Source organism: Salvelinus sp. IW2-2015, linkage group LG18, assembly GCF_002910315.2.
Source record: "Salvelinus sp. IW2-2015 linkage group LG18, ASM291031v2, whole genome shotgun sequence".
In the NCBI taxonomy this organism is placed as follows: domain Eukaryota; kingdom Metazoa; phylum Chordata; class Actinopteri; order Salmoniformes; family Salmonidae; genus Salvelinus; species Salvelinus sp. IW2-2015.
The window spans coordinates 23489109-23513727 of record NC_036858.1 but is presented as its reverse complement, the minus strand read 5'-3'; the positions used below and the strand labels follow the sequence as shown (position 1 = coordinate 23513727).

The 24619-nt window shown below is 40.7% G+C and overlaps 1 protein-coding gene across 1 annotated transcript in view; it reads right to left on the bottom strand.

Moving 5' to 3' along the window:
* LOC111977697 (phospholipid phosphatase 4) overlaps positions 1–24619 on the bottom strand; it is a 109554-nt gene that overhangs the window by 44795 nt on the left and 40140 nt on the right. The window contains exon 3 of the mRNA XM_070448385.1: positions 21723–21813. Coding sequence (XP_070304486.1) covers positions 21723–21813 — 91 coding nt within the window. The remainder of the gene's footprint in view (positions 1–21722; positions 21814–24619) is intronic.

The following is a 24619-nucleotide window of genomic DNA, read 5'->3' as shown; positions in this document are numbered from 1 at the left end:
GTCTCAGTCATCAGAGGTTTGTCTAAGACTATTCAGTGGCGGAATGAGAGCTCCAAAGTCAATCCAGCAGATGATGCGTCACGTTGTATAACTGCATAATCTTTCCTAAAATCCAYGAGTTTGATTGAAGGTCCAGACTTCCTGCTGAGGGCGGAGTCTCTGATGACCCTGAGGTAAAGAAACTTAGACCAATTTGTAATTATATAGTCCTTTATGACCATATGTACCTCTGTGATTAATTATTATTGACTCTGTGCAAAAGTTAATTGAATTGTTTCCACACCCACCATGCGTCATGTGCGTAATGGTCATGTGAGGTGAAATGTGTATATTATGGGATGTGAGCACTCTGTTTCGGATCGAAATGTCAATGAAGCGGTGAATTGGGAGCATAAACAGTGTGCGGGCCTTCCTGTTCTTCCTGACATAAAGACATCACTGTTAATTACATAGTGGTGAAATAAGAAAATAACCCTAAAAGTCAACTAATTGAAACTTTTCACAATGGAGTAATTTGAAAAGGCAGCAGCTTGGAAGCTGAAAGTCAAGACGACACTGCAGCAAGTGATAAAATATTACAAGGCACACGCTAAAGATAACTCATTTGAAGGCTTGCTCGCAGGAGAAGACGACTTTTTGCTCGTGCTACAGCTTACGTTACCAGCTAGCTCCAATGTAGTCAAGCAAATGTTACTGCCTCGAACCAAACGAAAGTAATTTAGCTCATCTGTAGGCTTGTTTCACTGCCACATCCGAGACGAACATCGGACGCCGTGTTGTAAGTACATTCAGTTCTAGTCCTGTATTGACGCTTTGCCTGTTTATAGGTTCTTTTGGACATAGCGGGATATCATATAAGCTTCTCCGCCTCCTTGAAAGCGGCAGCTTCTTATATCCAGTCCAGATGTGCCTGTAATCCATGGCATCTGGTTGGGTTAATAACAGTTGAAGTCATACATTTAGATGCACCTTAGCAAAAATACTTAAACTCAGTTTTTCACAATTCCTGACATTAATCCTAGTAAAAATCTCTGTTTTAGTCATTAGGATCACCACTTATTATTAAGAATGTGAAATGTCAAAGTAATAATAAGAGAGAATATTTAATTTCAGCTTTAATTTCTTTCATCACATTCCCAGTCGGTCAAGATTACATTACCACTCGATATTAATATTTGTAGACATTGCTGTTAAGACATGGTCTAACTTTGAGGATCAACATGACGAGTTTAGCGAGCCATCTAACAAATCTTCCCACCAATAAGTCTAAGGTACATCTTTGCTCATGTCCTCCTACAGAAGCATGGTGTAATTGAGTAAGGTTTGTAGGCCTCCTTGCTCGCACAAGCTTTTTCAGTTCTGCCCACAAATTTTCTATAGGATTGAGGTCAGGGCTTTGTGATGGCCACTCCAATACCTTGACTTTGTTGTCCTTAAGCCATTTTGCCACAACTTTGAAAGTATGCTTAGGGTCATTGTCCATTTGGAAGACCCATTTGCGACCAAGCTTTAACTTCCTGACTGATGTCTTTAATATGTTGCCTCAATATATCCACATAATTTTCCTACCTCATGATGCCATCTATTTTGTGAAGTGCACCAGTCCCTCCTGCAGCAAAGCAACCCCACAACATGATTCTGCCACCCCCGTGCTTCATGGTTGGGATGGCGTTCTTCGGCTTGCAAGCCTCCCCATTTTTCCTACAAACATAACGATGGTCATTATGGCCAAACAGTTCTATTTTTGTTTCATCAGACCAGAGGACATTTCTCCATCTTTGTCCCCATGTGCAGTTAAAAACGTAGACTGGCTTTTTTTATGGTGGTTTTGGAGCAGTGGCTTCTTCCTTGCTGAGCACCCTTTCAGGTTATGTTGATATAAGACTCATTTTAATGTGGATATCAATACTTTTGTACCTGTTTCCTCCAGCATCTTCACAAGGTCCTTTGCTGTTGTTCTGAGATTGATTTGCACTTTTCGCACCAAAGTACGTTCATCTCTAGGAGACAGAACGCGTCTCCTTCCTGAGTATGACAGCTGCTTGGTCCCATGGTGTTTATACTTGTGTACCACTGTTTGTACAGATGAACGTGGTACATTCAGACATTTGGAAATTGCTCCCAAGGATGAACCAGACCTGAGGAGGTCTTTGCTGATTTCTTTAGATTTTCCCATGATGTCAAGCAAAGAGGCACTGAGTTTGAAGGTAGGCCTTGAAATACATCCACAGGTACACCTCTAATTGAGTCAAATGATGTCAATAAGCCTATCAGAAGATTCTAAAGCCATTACATAATTTTCTGGAATATTCCAAGCTGTTTAACTTCTTTGGTGTAGGGGGCAGTATTTTCACGTCTGGATGAAAAGCGTGCCCAGACTAAACTGCCTGATACTCAGGCCCAGATGCTAGGATATGCATATTATTAGTAGATCTGGATAGAAAACACGCTGAAATTTCTAAAACTGTTTGAATGATGTCTGTGAGTATAACAGAACTCATGTGGCAGGCAAAAACCTGAGAAGAAATCCAACCAGGAAGTGGGAAATCTGAGGTTTGTAGTTTTTGAACTCTTTGCTTATCCAAGATACAGTGGAAATGGGGTCATATTGCACTTCCTAAGGCTTCCGATAGATGTCAACAGTCTTTAGAACCTTGTTTGAGGATTCTATTGTGAAGGGGGAGGCGAATGAGAGGGGAATGAGTCAGAGGTCTGCCAGAGAGCCACGAGCTGACCAGGCGCGTTCATGTGAGAGAGTTAGCTTGCGTTCCATTGTATTTCTGAAGACYAAGGAATTCTCCGGTTGGAACATTATTGAAGATTTATGTTCAAAACATCCTAAAGATTGATTCTATACATCGTTTGACATGTTTCTACAGACTGTAACGGAAATTTGGACTTTTGTCCTTGCACCTAGTGATAGCGCATTCATGATTTTTGATTACTGGCTAAACGTGCGAACGAAAAGGAGGTTTTGGACATAAAGATTAACTTTATCAAACAAAACAAACATTTATTGTGGAACTGGGATTCCTGGGAGTGAATTCTGATGTAGATCATCAAAGGTAAGTGAATTATTATAATGCTATTTCTGACTTCTGTTGACTCCAACATGGCGGATATCTGTTTGGCTTGATTTGTTATCTGAGCGCCGTACTCAGATTATGCATGGTTGCTTTTTCCGTAAAGGTTTTTTGAAATCTGACACAGCGGTTGCATTAAGGAGAAGTATATCTTAATTCTGTGAATAACACTTGAGACTTTTAATCAATGTTTATTATGAGTATTTCTGTAAATTGATGTGGCCCTGTGCAAATTCACGGGATGTTTTGGAGGCAAAGCCAAATGTAAGGTTTTTGGATATAAATATGAATTTGATTGAACAAAACATATATGTATTGTGTAACATGTTGTCCCGGGAGTGTCATCTGATGAAGAATATCAAAGGTTAGTAATTAATTTTATCTCTATTTCTGCTTTTTGTGACTCCTCTCGTTGGTTGGAAAATCGCTGTATGCTTTCTGTGACTAGTTGCTGACCTAACATAATGATATGTTCTGCTTTCGCCGAAAAGCCTTTTTGAAATCGGACACTGTGGTTGGATTAACGATAATTCAAACTTTAAAATGGTGTCTAATACTTGTATGTTTGAGAAATTTGAATGATGAGATTTCTGTTGATTGAATTTGGRGCCCTGGGAACCCCGTTCCCAGACAGGTTAACCTAGGGCAAATGAAATGTCTCACGATGTGATTGTAAGTTTTCCTCATGCCCAGATGTCCAGCAACATCGTCATGGGAAGTGTTCAATACCAACTCACAAAAGTTAACTGGTACAACAACCTGACTAACAGCCTCCCCCACAAAACTACTACTATGAGACACCCACTTTCTCATCAGGACATCAACCTGGAGAAAATAGCCATGGGCGACATATCCCAACTGTTCCACAGGCACAATTTTGTCAAGCAACTCTTCTATTGTCGGGTCAGTCCGTTGCTCCTTGATTAGATCAGAGCGGGGCACAGATAACGGGATAACAGGGAAAGTAGTGGCAGATTTCTTTGTAACATCATCATTAGCCGGCGCAGTGACCAGGTCACCACGGCTCATTTAACGAGTCACCACGCATGTAGAGAACATCTCTGGGAAACAATGCGCGCTCTCATTGGGAATCCCTACAAATGACGGCTTACAGGAAACCACTAGAGATGGAGCCACGACAGGCCATACACGCTCACCAGCCAAGTTATTCCCAAGGATAACGTTGATACCCTCAATAGGCAATGAAGGACCCACCCCTACGACAACCTCGCTTTTCACTGGTTCAGAATCCAACATCAGTTTATGCAATGGAACGGACAGAGTGTTCAAACCAATTCCCCTAATTAAAACACTATTCCCCTAATCATTCTCAGCAGAGAAAGGTAACACAGATTCTAACACAAATGACTCAGAGGCACCTGTGTCCCTCAGGATCTTCACTGGCACTGGGGAGTTTCTTCCTAACAGAGAAACAACAGCCACCACTCATTCTGAATACGGGGCTCTGGAAATCCACTTTTCAAAACATACTCATCCGCCAAAACCGCAGCTTCAGAGACAGTCTTCACTTTTCGTTTGTTAATGTACGTGGCTATATGATCAGGGATTGCATCCTTAAATTGCTCTAGCCTAATCAGATCACACAGACCTTGGAAAGTCATAACCGCAGAGGTGGTACATCAGCGATTAAACTGTGAAGATAACTGTCGTGCAAATTCAACATGAGACTGTTTATCAGACTTTCTTAAAGTTTTAAATCGTTGGCGGTAAGCCTCAGGAACCAATTCGGAAATCTGTAACACAGCCATTTTAACCTTATCACTGTCGGCTACACAAAGAGCTGAATATGCATCCTGCGCTTTACCAGTCAACACACACTGCAACTTMAACTTCTTGTGGGCAGGGGGCAGCATTTTCACTTTCGTATAAATAGCATGCCAAAATTCAACTGCCTGCTACTCATCCCCAGAATATAAGATATGCATATTATTAGTAGATTTGGATAGAATACACTCTGAAGTTTCTAAAACTGAATCATGTCTGTGAGAATAACAGAACTTATGTAGCAGGCAAAACCCTGAGGACAAACCATTCAGAACTTTTATTTTTTTGATGTCACTGTCTTTTCAATGATAATTTCTTAGAGACACCAGATTTCTAATGGACTTGCTTGCAGTTCCTACCGCTTCCACTGGATGTCACCAGTCCTTGGAAATCGGTTGAGGTTATTCCTTTGTGTAYTGAAGAAGTAGGACTATCGTAAATGAGGGTCACATGAAGTACATTTTTTGAGAGAGGCACGTTACGAAAAAAGTTGCGTCAGTTTGTTTTCTTTTTGTATTGAACACAGATCATCCCGTCTTCAAATTGATCGATTATTAACGTTTAAAAATACCTAACGTTGTATTACKAAAGTAGTTTGAAATGTTTTGGTAAAGTTTACATGTAACTTTTGATATATTTTGTAGTGAAGTGGCGGAAGTTGGAAGCTGTGTTTTTCTGGATGAAACGGTCCAAATAAATTGACATTTTGAATATATATCGACGGAATTAATCGAACAAAAGGACCATTTGTGATGTTTATGGGACATATTGGAGTGCCAACAAAAMAATTTTGTCAAAGGTAAGGCATGATTTATATTTTATTTCTGCGTTTTGTGTCGTGCTTGCAGTGTTGAAATATGCTTCTCTCTTTGTTTACTGTTGTGCTATCATCAGATAATAGCATCTTATGCTTTCGRCGAAAAGCCTTTTTGAAAACTGACATGTTGGCTGGATCCACAACGAGTGTAGCTTTAATTTGGTATCTTACATGTGTGATTTAATGAAAGTTAGATTTTTATATCATTTTATTTGAATATGGCGCGCTGTATTTTCCCTGGCTATTGGCCGGTGGGACGATTGCGTCCCACCTGCCCCAGAGAGGTTAATGTGCGATCAGAATCAAGCCAACTCTAAGCGTCAGCAACACGCTCAAACAACGAAAAGAGCGTCTCAGGGTCCTTCTCATTAAATGTTGCCAACAGCCATAAGTTTCCGACTATATCAAATGTGTCCGGGGCACAACTGAGAGAGAAGCGAGGTAAATCTGGGTCACCTCGGTAAATCTGGGTCACCTTCCACCAATGCAAACTCTCCCTGAGATCTTTCCTTCCTGTTTAAATTCCAATTCCTTTTCATGCTTAACACGATCATGTCAGTTATCGTCAGGTATGTGGATGATTGGGGCTTTATTCAGGAATGCTTCTTGGGCTACTTTGATGTGTCAAGTGGGCGAGATGCACAGTCTCTGTTTAACTTCATGGACAAACTTGTTGTTCAAACCTACGATGGCGCAGCTCTAATGAAATGTATCTGCTATTTGTATTTCAATCAATCAATCAAATGTATTTATAAAGCCCTGATGTAGAAGCACGGTGGCTAAGAAAAACTCTCTAGAAAGGCAGGAACCTAGGGAGAAACCTAGAGGGAAACCAGGCTCTGAGGGGTGGCCAGTCCTCTTCTGGCTGTGCCAGGTTGAGATTATAACAGTACATAGCCAAGATGTTCAAACGTTCATAGATGACCAGCAGGGTCAAATAATAGTAATGATGACAGGTTGTAGCGGGTGCAATAGGTCAGTACCTCAGGAGTAAATGTCAGTTGGCTTTTCATAGCCGAGCATTGAGAGTTAGAGACAGCAGGTGCGGTAGAGAGAGTCGAAAACAGCAGGTCCGGGACAAGGTAGCACGTCTGGTGAACAGGTCAGGGTTCCATAGCTGCAGGCAGAACAGTTGAAAGTGTAGCAGCACCACAACCAGGTAGTCCTGAGGCATGGTTCCAGGGCTCAGGTCCTCCGGGAGGGGAGGGAGAGGGAGATAATTAGAGGGAGCATACTGAAATTCACACAGGACACCGGATAAGACAGGAGAAATACTCCAGACATAACAGACTGACCCTAGCCCCCGACACAAACTATTGCAGAATAAATACTGGAGGCTGAGACAGGAGGGTTCGGGAGACACTGTTGCACCATCCGACAATACCCCCGGACAGGGCATAACAGGCAGGATATAACCCCACCCACTTTGCCAAAGCACAGCCCCTACACCACTATAGGGATATCTTCAAACCACCAATGTACTACCCTGAGACATGGCTGAGTAAAGCCCACGAAGATCTCCCCCACGGCACACACCCGAGGGGGGCAACAAACCCGGACAGGAATATCACATCAGTGACTCAACCCACTCAAGTGAAGCACCCTRCTAGGGACGYGATGGAAGAGCACAAATAAGCCAGTGACTCAGCCCCCGTAATAGGGTTAGAGGCAGAGAATCCCGGTTGAGAGAGGGGAGCTGGCCAGGCAGAGACAGCAAGGGCGGTTCGTTGGTCCAGTGCCTTTCCGTTCACCTTCACACCCCTGGGCCAGACTACACTCAATCATAGGACCTACTGAAGAGATGAGTCTTCAATAAAGACTTAAAGGTTGAGACTGAGTCTGCTTCTCATGTGGATAGGCAGACCATTCCATAAAAATGTAGCTCTATAGGAGACAGCCCTGCCTCCAGCTGTTTGCTTAGAAATTCTAGGGACAATACGGAGGCCTATGCGGGACCAAATCAGAGATAGGTAGGAGCAAGCCCATGTAATGCTTTGTAGGTTAGCAGTATAACCTTGAAATCAGCCCTAACCTTTACAGGAAGCCAGTGTAGAGAGGCTAGCACTGGAGTAATATGATCAAATGTTTGGGTTTCAGTCAAGATTCTAGCAGCCGTGTTTAGCACTAACTGAAGTTTATTTAGGCTTTATCTGGGTAGCCGGAAAGTAGAGCATTGCAGTAATAGTAGTAGTAGTAATCTAGAAGTGAAAAAAAAGCATGCATTAACTTTTCTGGACAGAAAGTTTCATATTTTTGCAATGTTACGAAGATGTACAAAATCTGTTCTTGAAATAGAGAGTAATGCCGAGGACCTTCACATTTTTATTTGAGACGACTGTACAACCATCAAGATTAATTGTCAGATCCAACAGAATATCTCTTTGTTTCTGGGGACCTAGAARTAGCATCTCTGTTTTGTCCGATTTTAAAAGTAAAACATTTGCCGTCATCCACTTCCTTATGTCTGAAACACAGGCTTCCAGGGAGGGCCATTTTTTTTTTACCCCCGGGGTTCAATTCTCGGGCCGACTCTTTTCTCTGTATACTGTATATCAATGATGTTGCTCTTGCTGCAGGTGATTCTCTGATCTACCTCTACGCAGATGACACCATTCTGTATACATCTGCCCCTTCTTTGGAATCTTTGGAAACTGTGCTAATAAACGAGCTTCAATGCTATACAACACTCCTTCCGACGCCTTCAACTGCTATTAAACGCTTGTAAAACTAAGTGCATGCTCTTCAACCGATTGCTGCCCGCACCCTCCCGCCTGACTAGCATCACTACTCTGGACAGTTCTGACTTAGAATATGTGGACAACTACAAACACCTAGGTGTCTGGTTAGAAGGTAAACTCTCCTTCCAGACTCACATTAAGCATCTCCAATCCAAAATTAAATCTAGAATCGGCTTCCTATTTTGCAACAAAGCCTCCTTCACTCATGCTGCCAAACATACCCTTGTAGAACTGACTATCCTACCGATCCTTGACTTCGGCGATGTCATTTACAAAATAGCCTCCAACAGTCTACTCAGCAAATTGGATGTAGTCTATCACAGTGTCATCCAATTTGTTCCTAAAGCCCCATATACTACCCACCACTGCGACCTGTACGCTCTCGTTGGCTGGCCCTCACTACTTCATCGTCACCAAACCCACTGGCTCCAGGTCATCTATAAGTCTTTGCTAGGTAATGCCCCACATAATCCCGGCTTACTGGTCACCAGAGCAACACCCACCCGTAGCACGCACCCCAGCAGGTATATTTCACTGGTCATCCGCAAAGCCAGCCCTTCTTCTTGCCGTCTTTCCTTCCAGTTCTCTGCTGCCAATGACTGGAACGAACTGCAAAAATCACTGAAGCTGGGGTCTTATATCTCCCTCTCTAACTTTAAGCTTCAGCTGTCAGAGCAGCTTACCGATCACTGTACTTGTACATAGCCAATCTGTAAATACCACACCCAAGTACCTCACCCCCATATTATTACTTACCCTCCTCCTRTTTTGCACCCCAGTATCTCTACTTGCACATCATCATCTGCACATCCATCACTCCAGTGTTAATGCTAAATTATAATTATTTCGCCTCAATGTCCTATTTATTGCCTACCTCCCTACTCTTCTACTATTGCACACARTGTACATAGATTTTTTATATTGTGTTATTGACTGTACGTTTGTTTATGTTTAACTCTGTGTTGTTTGATTTTGTCGCATTGCTTTGCTTTATCTTGGCCAGGTCGCAGTTGTAAATGAGAACTTGTTCTCAACTGGCCAACATGGTTAAATAAAGGTGAAATAAAAAATGCATACAAAATTAATGCAGCTATTCATGGATGTTGTGTATCTGCGTCGGCCACATAGGTTACAGAAGAATCGGCATGCATTCATTCAATGCATTCAATTCAGGGAAGTTCACATTGTTGTCACATATTTTTGAATTTGTGACAACATTTGTGACAACTATATTCTATTTTAGGCAATATTATACTATTGTTCAACAATGTAGGTCCTTAAATGAAAATTAGGTACTTAGAAAAAGTCCCTGAAACTCCTTGAATATGACTTGTCAATGTCTGTATGAACCCTGCTTTCAGTAAGTATAATCAGATGTTGTTGTATAGGTGGAGTTATTGGACAATTTGCATACACATGTATACACACACACACACACACACACACACACACACACACACACACACACACACACACACACACACACACACACACACACACACACACACACACACATATATGTGAAACTGCATACAAATATTTTTGATTTGTTTCAAACCATTTTGAAATGTTTAGCCCAATATCACACATTTGCCCCATTATTTATAGAAAGACCCACTTGTATTTCTCAAATCAGCTGTGGATGTGAGTCAAGGAGATTGTCCAATGGCAGTTTAAGATTAGCAAAATCCTTCTCACTGTCAGTGGTGAAATCTGTTAAGGTGGCTGAGGGTGACTTACATTGAAGGCTGGACCCATCTGCTGAGCTACACCTCAGGAGGGGGATGGCTGCAGATACCCTTTTGCAACTGGATGTTGAACTTGCTGGTAGAATAGCTCTGGAATTTGCCTGGTAGAATAGCTCTGGAATTTGCTGCGAGTAAGATGTGTACTTTGACTGAAGAGCTGGGTATGGAATGTGTTGCCGGTAAGCTAGGTACTCTGGAGCAGGGTATGGAACTTGCTGCAGTTCCAAAGTACCCAAAGGTGCCCATAAGTAGAAGTACTGAAATGGCAGTAAGAACTGAAATGGACAATATGAACATTCTAAAGGCGTAAAAAATCATGTTGAAACATTTGATAAGGAACCTATAGAACAATTCAAAGTACATACAGTAGCAACAACATAAATCAGAAAAATAACTCCTTCAATCAATGATGCATACTGGAGTGTCATAGGATGATGGCTGCCATACAACAAATTATTTGGTGTGGTGCCCATCTTAAAATGGTCAGCTGCTTTCCCCCTAACTTGTCATGTGACTTAGCAGCTATCTTGGATAAGCACTTTGCCACTTTGATAGTGAACTTGGTATTTACATGAGATAATCCACAACACCCATCTACCATTTATTGCCCATCATTACATGCTGACCAAACTGCCGCTGTATGTGCGCATGTTGATTTTGTCTATTCCCACCAGACCCGTTCATGACATGCAGGTTAAAATACCAAAACCAACTGTGAACCAACTATATTAATTTGTGTACAGGTCAAAACACGTATGAAACATTCATTAACATTTAGCTAGCTTGCTGTTGCTAGATTATTTTTTCTTGGAGATAAACATTGGGTTGTTATTTTACCTGAAATGCATACGGTCCTTTCTTTTGCTGGATCTTTGTAGAATTTTGACCCATTTTGAGTTACACAAAATTGTGTTTTCTCTATTCCAACAATTAATACACAGACATAAGGGGAAACATTGTTTTTAGTTGGTCTTCTTTGAATAATCGTGTCTCATTCATTCTTCTTCTGTGGATTTCTTCTTCTTCACCTGCATTGCTTGCTGTTTGGGGTTTTAGGCTGGGTTTCTGTACAGCACTTCGAGATATTAGCTGATGTACGAAGGGCTATATAAAATAAACTTGATTTGATGATTTGATTAGGATTTTATATGGCGTTTGGAAACCAACTTTAAGGAGCATCATCGCGACCAACTGGACTGGAGTGTTAACCTCATTCATCTTTCAATCATCCACATGGGTTAGTATGCTCCTAAAATCAATGAGTAGATGGGAGAAGCGGGACTTGCAGCACGTGCCCGGCTAGACAGATGCATGCAACATGGGCGGTTTGGTCAGCACGTTGTCGAGAGGCTTAGTTGAGAGACTGTGAGAAGGTATGTGAAAGGGTATTGTGCATGCAGGAACAGTCTTGTGTAGTGTATGCTAAGAGGTAGGTTGGAGGTAGATCACAATATTGTGATATACCTTACTGATATTTATCCTGTCTAGGACATGCGTTTCGCTAGCGGAACCCCTCGACAACATTCCGCTGAAAAGGCAGGGCAGGAAATTCAAAAATATTTTGGGGAAATATGTAACTTTCACACATTAACAAGTCCAATACAGCAAATGAAAGATAAACATCTTGTTAATCTACCCATCACGTCCGATTTCAAAAATGCTTTACAGCGAAAGCACAACCTATGATTATGTTAGATCACCACCAAGTCAAAAAAACACACAGCTATTTTTCCAGCCAAAGACAGGAGTCACAAAAAGCAGAAATAAAGATAAAATGAATCACTAACCTTTGATGATCTTCATCAGATGACATGTTACACAATACATATATGTTTTGTTTGATTAGGTTCATATTTACATCCAAAAACCTCAGCCACGTCAAATAACATAAATACTCATCATAAACTTTTATGAAAGATACATGTTTCACATAGAATTAAAGATACACTTGTTCTTAATGCAACCGCTGTGTCAGATTTCAAAAAAACTTTACGGAAAAATCAAATCATGCAATAATCTGAGACGGCGCTCAGAAAGAAAATAAYAAATTCCGCCATGTTGGAGTCAACAGAAATCAGAAAATACATTATAAATATTCCCTTACCTTTGATGATCTTCATCAGAATGCACTCMAGGAATCCTAGTTCCACAATAAKTTGTTGTTTTGTTCGATAATGTCCATTATTTATGTCCAAGTAGCTACTTTTGTTAGCGCGTTTAGTACACATATTCAAACGCTCGTGCAGGTCCAGGCAAASGTCGGACGAAAACTTCAAAAAGTTATATTACAGGTCGAAGAAAATTGTCAAACTAAGTATAGAATCAATCTTTAGGATGTTGTTATCATAAATATTCAATAACGTTCCATCCGGAGAATTCCTTTGTGTATAGAGAAGCAATGAACGTAGGTCGCTATCATGTGAAATGCGCTTGACCAGGAACTGGCTCTCTGCCAGACTACTGACTCAAACAGCTCCCATCCAGCTCCACATCACAGTAGAAGCTTCATTCAAGGTTCTACAGACTGTTGACATCTAGTGGAAGCTGTAGAAAGTGCAAACAGATCCATATCCTACTGTGCATTCAATAGGCGATGAGTTGAAAATCGACCAACCTCAGATATCCCACTTCCTGGTTGGATTTTTCTCAGGTTTTCACCTGCCATATGAGTTTTGTTAAACTCATAGACATCATTCAGAGTGTTTTCTATCCAATAGTAATAATAATATGCATATATTAGCATCTAGGACAGAGTAGGAGGCAGTTCACTCTGGGCACGCTATTCGTCCAGAAGAGAAAATGCTGCCCCCTATCCCAAAAAAGTTAAATCAAATGATATCATATAAAATTATACATTTTGGTTATTAAATACAGTAAGAGTGTGTTGCTGAAGCCAACACAGTAAAAATAAAACATATATCAGTTTACAGTAGTGTTCACAAAGTTTTCCTTGATGATATCAGAAACTCGTTATGCAACCATCATACCTGGTCTAGACTGTGTTCTTGCCTGTGGCAATGATTACAGTGCCTTACAAAAGTATTCATCCCCCCTGGTGTTTTTCCTATTTTGTTGCATTACAACCTGTAATTTAAATGGAATTTTATTTGGATTTCATGTAATGGACATACACAAAATAGTCRAAATTGGTGAAGTGAAATGAAAAAAATGACAAAAAAAACAACAGAAAAGTGTTGCATGCATGTGTATTCACCCCCTTTGCTATGAAGCCCCTAAATAAGATCTGGTGCAACCAATTACCTTCAGAAGTCACATAAATAGTGAAATAAAGTCCACCTGTGTGCAATCTAAGTGTCACATGATCTGTCACATGATCTCAGTATATATACACCTGTTCTGAAATGCCCCAGAGTCTGCAAAACCAGTAAGCAAGGGGCACCACCAAGCAAGCGGTACCATGAAGACCAAGGAGCTCTACAAACAGGTCAGGGACAAAGTTGTGGAGAAGTACAGATCAGGGTTGGGGTTCTTAAAAAAATCATAAACTTTGAACATCCCACGGAGCACCGTTAAATCCATTATTAAAACATGGAAAGAATATGGCACCACAACAAACCTGCCAAGAGAGGGCTGCCCACCTTAACTCACAGACCAGGCAAGGAGGGCATTAACCTTTCAGTGATACCCATCCCGGATCCAGAAGCATCCTCATCAAAAAAGCTGACTAGCATAGCCTAGCCTAACGGGACAGGGATATCATATAATATAATTTCATGAAATCACAAGTCCAATACAGCAAATGAAAGATAAACATCTTGTGAATCCAGCCATCATTTCCGATTTTTAAAATGTTTTACAGCGAAAACACAATATGTATTTATATTAGCTAACCACAATAGCCAAACACACAACGACATGTTTTCACCATGTTTCCACCACATAGGTAGCTTTCACAAAACCCAGAAATAGAGATAAAATGAATCACTAACCTTGAACAACTTCATCAGATGACAGTCTTATAACATCATGTTATGCAATACATTTATGTTTTGTTCGAAAATGTGCATATTTGAGGTATAAATCATAGTTTTTCATTTCAGCCACCATCACAAATAGCACCAAAGCAGCCAGAATAATTACAGAGAGCAACGTGAAATAAATTAAATACTCATCATAAAACATTTATGAAAAATACATGGTGTACAGCAAATGAAAGATAAACATCTTGTGAATCCAGCCAATATTTCCAATTTTTTAAGTGTTTTACAGCGAAAACACAATATATATTTCTATTAGCTCACTACAATAGCCAAACACACAACGCCATTTACTCCCCGCCAAAATAGCTTTCACAAAACCGACAAAATAGAGATAAAATTAATCAATAACCTTGAACAACTTCATCAGATGACAGTCTTATAACATCATGTTAAACAATACATTTATGTTTTGTTCGAAAATGTGCATATTTAGAGCTGCAACTCGTGGTTATACATTGTGAATACGTAGCAACAATTCACCAGAATGTCCGGAGATATTTTGGACATTCACCTAATCTGACCAAAGAACTCATCATAAACTTTACATAAAAATACTTGCTGTATGGCAAATGAAAGATACACTGGTTCTTAATGCAACTGCTGTGTTAGATTTTTWAAAATAACTTTACCACAACATACAGCATGCGTTATTGTAAGACAGCGCTCACCTATTCTCCGCCGTGTTGGAGTCAACATATTACACAGAAATACGAAATAACATTATAAATGTTGTCTTACTTTTGCTGTTCTTCCATCAGAATGTTGTGCAAGGAGTCCTAAATCCAGAATAAATCGTTGTTTGGTTTTAGAATGTCCATTTCTTCTGTCGAATTAGCAACTTTGGCTAGCCATGTCGAGCTCACGTGTCCATCATCTCTTGACGCATGGAACAAAAAATTCCCAAATTCCCAATAAACGTTGAATAAACTCGGTTGAAAAATCCTACTTTATGATGTTTTTCTCATATGTATCATATTGCAATACATTTTTGCGGCTCTGATTTTCAGAGCCGGYGCAATTTGCCGTGTATATGGAACGCTTTTCAGAAGACAATGTGAGGTTCCCCCGCTCGCCGTCGAAAACTGACAAAGGAGCTGACCTGCCACTCCAAAAGCTCTTATTCGGCSTCACATCAAGCTAGACACCACATTCAACCTTCTACTGCCTGTTGACATCTAGTGGAAGGCGTATGAAGTGCATACAGATCGATAAATAAAAGCCAGTTGAATAGGCAGGCCCTGACACAGAGCCTCGTTTTCAGATTTTTCACTTCCTGTATGGAAGTTTGCTGCCAAATGAGTTCTGTTCTACTCACAGATATAATTCAAACCGTTTTAGAAACTTCAGAGTGTTTTTTATCCAATAGTAATAATAATATGCATATTGTATGATCTAGAACAGAGTACGAGGCCGTTTAATTTGGGCATGAATTTTTCCAAAGTGAAAACAGCGCCCCCCTATTCACAAGAAGTTAATCAGAGAGGCAACAAAGAGACCAAAGATAACCCTGAAGGAGCTACAATGCTCCACAACGGAGATTGGAGTATTCGTCCATAGAACCACTTAAAGCCGTACACTCCACATAGCTGAGCTTTACGGAAGAGTGGCCAGGAAAAAAAGCTATTGCTTAAAGAAAAAAATAAGCAAACACGTTTGGTGTTCGCCAAAAGGCATGTGGGAAACTACCCAAACATATGGAAGAAGGTACTCTGGTCAGATGAGACTAAAATGTTGCTTTTTGGCCATCAAGGAAAATTCTATGTCTGGCACAAACCCAACACCTCTCACCACCCCGAGAACAACATCCCCAAAGTGAAGCATGGTGGTGGCAGCATCATGCTGTGGGGATGTTTTCATTGGCAGGGACTGYGAAATTGGTCAGAATTGAATGAATGATGGATGGATGGCACTAAATACAGGGAAATTCTTGAGGGAACCTGTTTCAGTCTTCCAGAGATTTGAGACTGGGACGGAGGTTCACCTTCCAGCAGGACAATGACCCTAAGCATACTGCTAAAGCAACACCCGAGTGGTTTAAGGGGAAACATTTAAATGTCTTGGAATGGCCTTGTCAAAGCCCAGACCTCAATCCAATTGAGAATCTGTGGTATGACTTAAAGATTGCTGTACACCAGCGGAACCCATCCAACTTGAAGGAGCTGGAGCAGTWTTGCCTCGAAGAATGGGCAAAAATCACAGTGCCAAGCTTATTTTTATTTTATTTTTTTATTTCACCTTTATTTAACCAGGTAGGCAAGTTGAGAACAAGTTCTCATTTACAATTGCGACCTGGCCAAGATTAAGCAAAGCATTTCGACACYTACAACAACACAGAGTTACACATGGAGTAAAACAAACATACAGTCAATAATACAGTAGAAAAATAAGTCTATATACAATGTGAGCAAATGAGGTGAGATAAGGGAGGTAAAGGCAAAAAAAAAGGCCATGGTGGCGAAGTTAATACAATATAGGAAGTAAAAACACTGGAATGGTAGATTTGCAGTGGAAGAATGTGCAAAGTAGAGATATAAATAATGTGGTGCAAAGTAGCAAAATAAATAAATAAATACAGTAGGGGGAGAGGTAGTTGTTTTGGCTAAATTATAGATGGGCTATGTACAGGTGCAGAAATCTGTGAGCTGCTCTGACAGCTGGTGCTTAAAGCTAGTGAAGGAGATAAGCGTTTCCAGTTTCAGAGTTTCGCCTCTCCTCGAGAGCGTACAGGTTGCAGTGGTGGGTAGTATATGGGGCTTTAGGAACAAAATGGATGACACTGTGATAGACTACATCCAATTTGCTGAGTAGGTTATTGGAGGCTATTTTGTAAATGACATCGCCAAAGTCGAGGATCGGTAGGATGGTCAGTTTTACAAGGGTATGTTTGGCAGCATGAGTGAAGGATGCTTTGATGCGAAATGGAAGCCAATTCTASATGTAACTTTGGATTGGAGATGTTTGATGTGAGTCTGGAAGGAGAGTTTACAGTCTAACCAGACCCCTAGGTATTTGGAGTTGTCCACATATTCTAAGTCAGAACCGTCCAGAGTAGTGATGTTGGACGGGCGTGCAGGTACAGGCAGCGATCGGTTGAAGAGCATGCATTTAGTTTTACTTGTATTTAAGAGCAATTGGAGGCCACAGAAGGAGAGTTGTATGGCATTGAAGCTCGCCTGGAGGGTTGTTAACACAGTGTCCAAAGAAGGGCCAGAAGTATACAGAATGGTGTCGTCTGTGTAGAYGTGGATCAGAGACTCACCAGCAGCAAGAGCAACATCATTGATGTATACAGAGAAGAGAGTCACTCCAAGAATTGAACCCTGTGGCACCATAATAGAGACTGCAAGCGGCCCGGACAACAGGCCCTCCGATTTGACACACTGAACTCTATCAGAGAAGTAGTTGGTGAACCAAGCGAGGCAATCATTTGAGAAACCAAGGCTATCGAGTCTGCCGATGAGGATGTGGTGATTGACAGAGTCGATGACCAGCTCTGAAACCAGATTGCATAGCGGAGGTATGGTGGGAGGGGATTCGAAATGGTCGGTAATCTTTTTGTTGACTTGGCTTTCGAGGACCTTAGTTAGGCAGGGTAGGATAGATATAGGTCTGTAGCAGTTTGGGTCYAGAGTGTCCCCCCCTTTGAAGAGGGGGATTATCGCAGCTGCTTTCCAATCTTTGGGAATCTCAGYCGACACGAAAGAGAGGTTGAACAGGCTAGTAATAGGGGTTGCAACAATTTCGGCAGATKATTTTAGAAAGAAAGGGTCCAGATTGTCTAGACCGGCTGATTTGTAGGGGTCCAGATTTTGCAGCTCTTTCAGAACATCAGCTGACTGGATTTGGGAGAAGGAGAAATGGGGAAGGCTTGTGCGAGTTGCTGTGGGGGGTGCAGTGCTGTTGACCGGGGTAAGGGTAGCCAGGTGGAAAGCATGGCCAGCCGTAGAAAAATGCTTATTGAAATGCTCAATTACAGTGGATTTATCGGTGGTGACAGTGTTTCCTATCCTGAGTGCAGTGGGCTGCTGGAAGGAGGTGTTCTTATCCTCCGTGGACTTTACAGTGTCCCAGAACTTTTTTGAGTATGTGTTGCAGGAAGCAAATTTCTGCTTGAAAAAGCTAGCCTTGGCTTTTTTAACTGCCTGTGTATATTGGTTTCTAGCTTCCCTGAAAAGTTGCATATCACGGGGGTTGTTCGATGCTAATGCAGAACGCCATAGGATGTTTTTGTGTTGGTTAAGGGCAGTCAGGTCTGGAGAGAACCAAGGGCTATATCTGTTCCTGGTTCTAAATTTCTTGAATGGGGCATGCTTATTTAAGATGGTGAGGAAGGCATTTAAAAAGAATAACCAGGCATCCTTTACTGACGGGATGAGGTCAATATCCTTCCAGGATACCCCGGCCAGGTCGATTAGAAAGGCCTGCTCGCTGAAGTGTTTCAGGGAGCGTTTGACCGCTGACCCATTACGGATGCAGGCAATGAGGCAGTGCTTGCTGAGATCTTGGTTGAAAACAGCAGAGGTGTATTTAGAGGGCAAGTTGGTTAGGATGATATCTATGAGGGTGCACGTGTTTACGGCTTTGGGGTGGTACCTGGTAGGTTCATTGATAATTTGTGTGAGATTGAGTGCATCAAGCTTAGATTGTAGGATGGCTGGGGTGTTAAGCATGTTCCAGTTTAGGTCGCCTAGCAGCAAGAGGTCTGAAGATAGATGGGAGGCAATCAGTTCACATATGGTGTCCAGAGCACAGCTGGGGACAGAGGGTGGTCTATAGCAGGCGGCAACAGTGAGAGACTTGTTTTTAGAGAGGTGGATTTTTAAAAGTAGAAGTTCAAATTGTTTGGGTACAGACCTGGATAGTAGGACAGAACTCTGCAGSCTATCTCTGCAGTAGATTGCAACTTTGACTGTTCTATCTTGTCTGAAAATGTTGGAGTTAGGGATTGGAGATTTCAGAATTTTTCGTGGTCTTTCTAAGCCAGGATTCAGACACGGCTAAAACATCCGGGTTGGCAGAGTGTGCTAAAGCAGTGAATAAAACAAACTTAGGGAGGAGGCTTCTAATGTTAACATGCATGAAACCAAGGCTATTACGGTTACAGAAGTCATCAAAAGAGAGCGCCTGGGGAATAGGAGTGGAGCTAGGCACTGCAAGGCCTGGATTCACCTCTATATCACCAGAGGAATAGAGGAGGAGTAGGATAAGGGTACGGTTAAAAGCTATGACAATTGGTCGTCTAGAACGTCCGGAACAGAGAGTAAAAGGATGTTTCTAGGGGCGATAAAATTGCTTCAAGTTATAATGTACAGACAAAGGTATGGTAGGATGTGAATACAGTGGAGGTAAACCTAGGTATTGAGTGATGATGAGAGAGATATTGTCTCTAAAAACATCATTGAAACCAGGTGATGTCATCGTATGTGTGGGTGGTGGAACTGAAAGGTTGGATAAGGTATAATGAGCAGGGCTAGAAGCTCTACAGTGAAATAAGCCAATAAAAACTAACCAGAATAGCAGTGGACAAGGCATATTGACATTAAGGASAGGCATGCTTAGTCGAGTGATCATAAGGGTCCAGTTAGTAGTGAGGTTGGTTGGGGTAACGGCGATTCAGACAGCTAGCCGGGCCATCGGTAGCAAGCTAGCATAGGATGGAGGTCTGTTTTTAGCCACCTCGTGCGTTTCTGTCGGTAGATTAGTGGGGTTCCGTGTGGTAGAGGGGATCAATCCAATTGGCAAAATAGATATAGTTATAGTGACCCAAGAAAAATCGTCCGATAGACCTATTCAGATAGCAGCCGATAAGACAGCTAACGGTTAGCGGGCCGCAGAGAGAGATACCCAAAGAGACTTGCTGCTGTAATTGTTGCAAAAGGTGGCTCTACAAAGTATTGACTTTGGGGGTGTGAATAGTTATACACTCTCAAGTGTTCCGTTTTTTTGTTTTATTTCTTGTTTGTTTCACATTAAAAAAATATTTTGCCTCTACAACGTGGTTGGCATGTTGTGTAAATCAAATGATACAAGCCCCCCAAAAATGTATTTTAATTCCAGGCTGTAAGGCTTGCGAATACTTTCGCAAGCCACTGTATGTAACACTAGAACTGTACCTGTTGTGTAATGAGCACAAATAAAGATAGCTGTAAATTGTTTTACTTTGTTTATTCACCACTGTCTTAATTTAGCTGGTCAGTTTATTAAGAGCTTGTGTTATTGTCTTAGCATAAAACATGCTGTATGCCTCACATGACAATTTCATCTGATCTGCTAATGTGGCTCCTTTCACCTAAAAGAGACCATGGCTCTTTATAAAAAATTGGCTTTGAACCATGAAAAAATACCAAACTAATAACGTAAAGCCTAAAAGTAGCATATCGTTACGTCAGATGGTGGAATGTGATCASAAATAAATGTTTACCTGACAAAAAGATTGCTCATATTTTGGTAGGTTAAAAAACATTATGCTATTAGTAATGACTTTATGTCACCAGATAATATAGCTTACATGAAAAGGCCTGCAAAAATGCATATCTTCAGTAAATGTCTTTCAAATGCACAAATATGTATTTCAGACTTCAAATAAATTGTTGCACTGGCAAAACTGAGAAAAAGTGGAATAATGTACAAAGTATGGCGAAAAACAGCTCGCTGACACAAGCACACTAATTACCCTATAGTTTAGCCCATTTTAAGGAATATGAATTGTTCTACTGACTTACATTAGCTATTGTGAAAGACCAAATGAATTAAACAGATGTGTGGTAAATGTGAGTTAGTCATAGTTGTAGGCAAAAATGCTGACAGGAGACTGCACTTGAGCCTATTTTAATTATTGTTTATTGAGGATTTTTAAGTTTGTTTTGAAGCTTATTTCCTGCAATTCTGCATAGTGTAACTTGACGCATGGCATATTTTGTTCAGACTTTTTCATGATAATATTGATAGGGAAAATAAAGGAAAATAATTTCAAAAATGTTTATCCGCTAAGAAATACTGTATGTTATAATATTATAATTTATTTGACCCATTAATGATCAATTTACATATTTTTCAGAAAATTATTGACATTCAGCAGCTGAGCTACTTCCCATGCAGTCTTTTTTTGACTCCTTGACTATAGACTGTTGTAGCTCAGCCGCTGAATGTCATAAAGATGAACAATATCCTCATGTGCATCAAGAGTCACACAATAGACTACTTACCAAGCAGTCTTTTTTTGACTCCTTAACTATAGAATGTTGTAGATTAGCCACTGAATGTCATAAAGACGAACAATATCCTCATGTGCATCAGAATCAAGTCTTTCTTGTGGAATTTGCACTTGTTTCTAGCCTAAAGCATCGCAGAGTTAATCGTAGAGTCGTTATAGATTGCTTTATATAATCAATATACATATTTGCCCCTTCAAAATCTTAAGATAACAAGAGGTATGCTTTTGCCCTTTTCTTTAACAAGAGGTAGGGCATACCCTGACATAGCCCCTCGATTCAAGCACTGATGATAACAATAAAAGGATGAGTCAACGTAAGGGTCCATACAATACATACCTAGACACGCCTCCTTGATTTCTGTCTTATCTGTCCTCTGAATGATCTTCACCACAAATATCACAGCCAACGGAGTGAGAAAGGAAATCGCCTGGGAAGAAAACAAGAAGAAAACACAATCTAGACACATACAACACACATTGCTGTCAATTAAAGAAACTCTTAATCATTTCACAAAGAGGTCCCCTAAAGCATTTTCTTTCCACTGGGAGTGTGCAGTGTGACATCTTCAATGAAGAGTTTTAATCCAAATATTGCTAAATGAGCTGCCACCAACAAGGTTCTTTATTGTGCTTTGGAGTCTCCTGCACTAAAGGGATAGTTCTGTTTGGTGTTCAGTGGCTGTAATTCCATAGGAGACTTGGGCCATCGCAGCTCCCAAGTAATTATTTCTGCCTCAAAAAGTGTTAATTACTTTCGGCCCCAAATCAATAATCCTTCAGGATCTGCAGTGGATACAAAAACAACAGTTGTATTTGATTCTTAAGATGTGTAGCACATTGATGTGCACAGTGCATTTAATTTCCCTTGAGATAGAGATCCTTGGACTTTCGACTCTTATTCATCGTATAAGTTTAGCAATCTGTGTCAAAATGACTATCGCTCTCTGGCAATAATAACCTCACCAGGGAGATCATAGCAGGTCTATGAGAGGACAGACTGAGTAGGGCTCTTTAAGTTCTGGGATGATGGATAACTATGGAATAGGTACAGGATAGACACAGCCCTGTCTGGGTGCAGCACAAAAGTGATAGATGGAGAAGCAGAGTGTGTATTGTTGCTTTGTCAACACAAATGTGTAATTTTGTCATGACAATTAAAAAAATGTATTTGAGAGTGTTTTTTATTACAGTCTTTCTTGCTTTTTACAGAAGGCTCCCCTTTATGGTTTAAACCTTCTTCAGTGTGTATCAGGGAACAGCAATAAGCCGCTGCTTGCAATCTGAAAGTTTGAGGGTTCGTTGTAAAGTATTTCAGGATGCCATCGTGATTAAGGAGAGATTTTTAGGGAGCGATAGAGAACATTAAAAAGTAATTCACATTTCTTAAGAGGTTACCCTCAGTTACCAAGAGGAATTGGTAACTGAAATCAAAGTAATTTTGTTAATTTCCCATAAGAGTTCCTAGAAAGATAAGGCGTGTAAGCGTTCATCCGTGCTTGCGTACTTGGGTTTTGTGTGTGTCTGTGTGTGTATGTGTGCCTGAGTGCATGCATTTTAGGATGTGAGCCTGAGGCTCTGTACTTTTATAGTTGTAGATCCTGGCAAATGCCAAAGATATTAGCGCTCATGACATCATGGAGGAGAAAATAGTATTTTCCATCCTGCCTATTTTAATTTCCAGATACATTTTCCTCAGTTCAGGGACATGCTCAGATGGATGACCTTAAAGAAAGCTAGTGTCTGTCATCAGAGATGAAAACACTTTCCCTGAGATACTGGGTGCGTCCCAAATGGCACACTATCCACTTAATATGGGCCACTATTTTTGACCAAGGCCCATAGGGCTCTGGTCAAAAATAATGTACTATATAAAGAAGAGGGTTTCATTTGCAATGCACACACTGTATATTGACCACTCTGAAGGCAATCTTTCATTCACTGACGTTTTATTTCACCTTGTCATTGACAGAGCTCCTTGGGCATTACGTTTATGACACCTGTCGCCAATCTTTATGAGTGGCGCATTAAAAAAGTAACTCAATTTAATGGACTGCAGTTCCAGTTTTTCTCGATTGCTTGAAGGGTTCACTTCAAGTGATCACAGCCCACTAAACTGAAATAGTTTGCCAAACAACACTTTTGCTAAATACACTAAGGCCATAGAAATGTAATTAAATGTTTAATGGATGCCTGTCTTTACTTTTCCCCAAAAATGTATACAAATACAAATGTGTAACATTGGAAAGTTGTTCTGACAAATTGCAAGATTATAGAACAAATAATGTCCTCAAGCATTCAGAGATACACTTTAAAGGGATACACAACTTCTTCTCAGAATGTTGGTTGAACTATGCATCTATTACAGCCCATTTTCACCAGATGTAGCGTAGGCAAGAGAAGTTCTGCACTCATTCATTTTCAAAGAGGGCACGCAGAGAAATGTGCYGGGATTGTGGGAAGGTGAGCAGCGAGAACCCTGCTGGCGGAGCGGTAGAAAAGGTTCAGCTCTGCTCAACGTAAATGTCACGCGGCCACACCTGCCTTTATCCAATCAGGTGAGGAGCAGATGTTTACTTGAAAATCTTCCGTTCATGAAACATAGTACCGCCTACCATRTGTTTCGGGCAAGCAAAACCAAAAAAAGATGGTAGAAAGTCAATCATCGCAGTATCTGGTTTTCCAATTCTATATGATGTCGCTTTAATAAAATCCAGAGACAAAATCTGAATCTCAATGGCACAGAGGAGGATTGCAGAGATTATTGGTGTTGATGATAGATCAATAGAAATTTGCACAACAATGTTTGCTTGTGCTGCTAGTTAGTTATGAAACTTCAAAACTGTGATCAAACCACCATTTGTGAATGTGTTGACGAAATTAAATTGTGAAATTTGCCCACCAAAGGACAGAATTCACCAGTAACACACATTATAACACTGTAAATTAAACACTAAGCAAGAATTTACAGTGATATACTATTCTACCAATTGGATTATGGTACACTACTCAAAAAAATAAAGGGAACACTTAAACAACACAATGTAACTCCAAGTCAATCACACTTCTGTGAAATCAAACTGTCCACTTAGGAAGCAACACTGATTGACAATACATTTTACATGCTGTTGTGCAAATGGAATAAACAAAASGTGGAAATTATAGGCAATTAGCAAGACACCACCAATAAAGGAGTGGTTCTGCAGGTGGTGACCACAGACCACTTCTCAGTTCCTA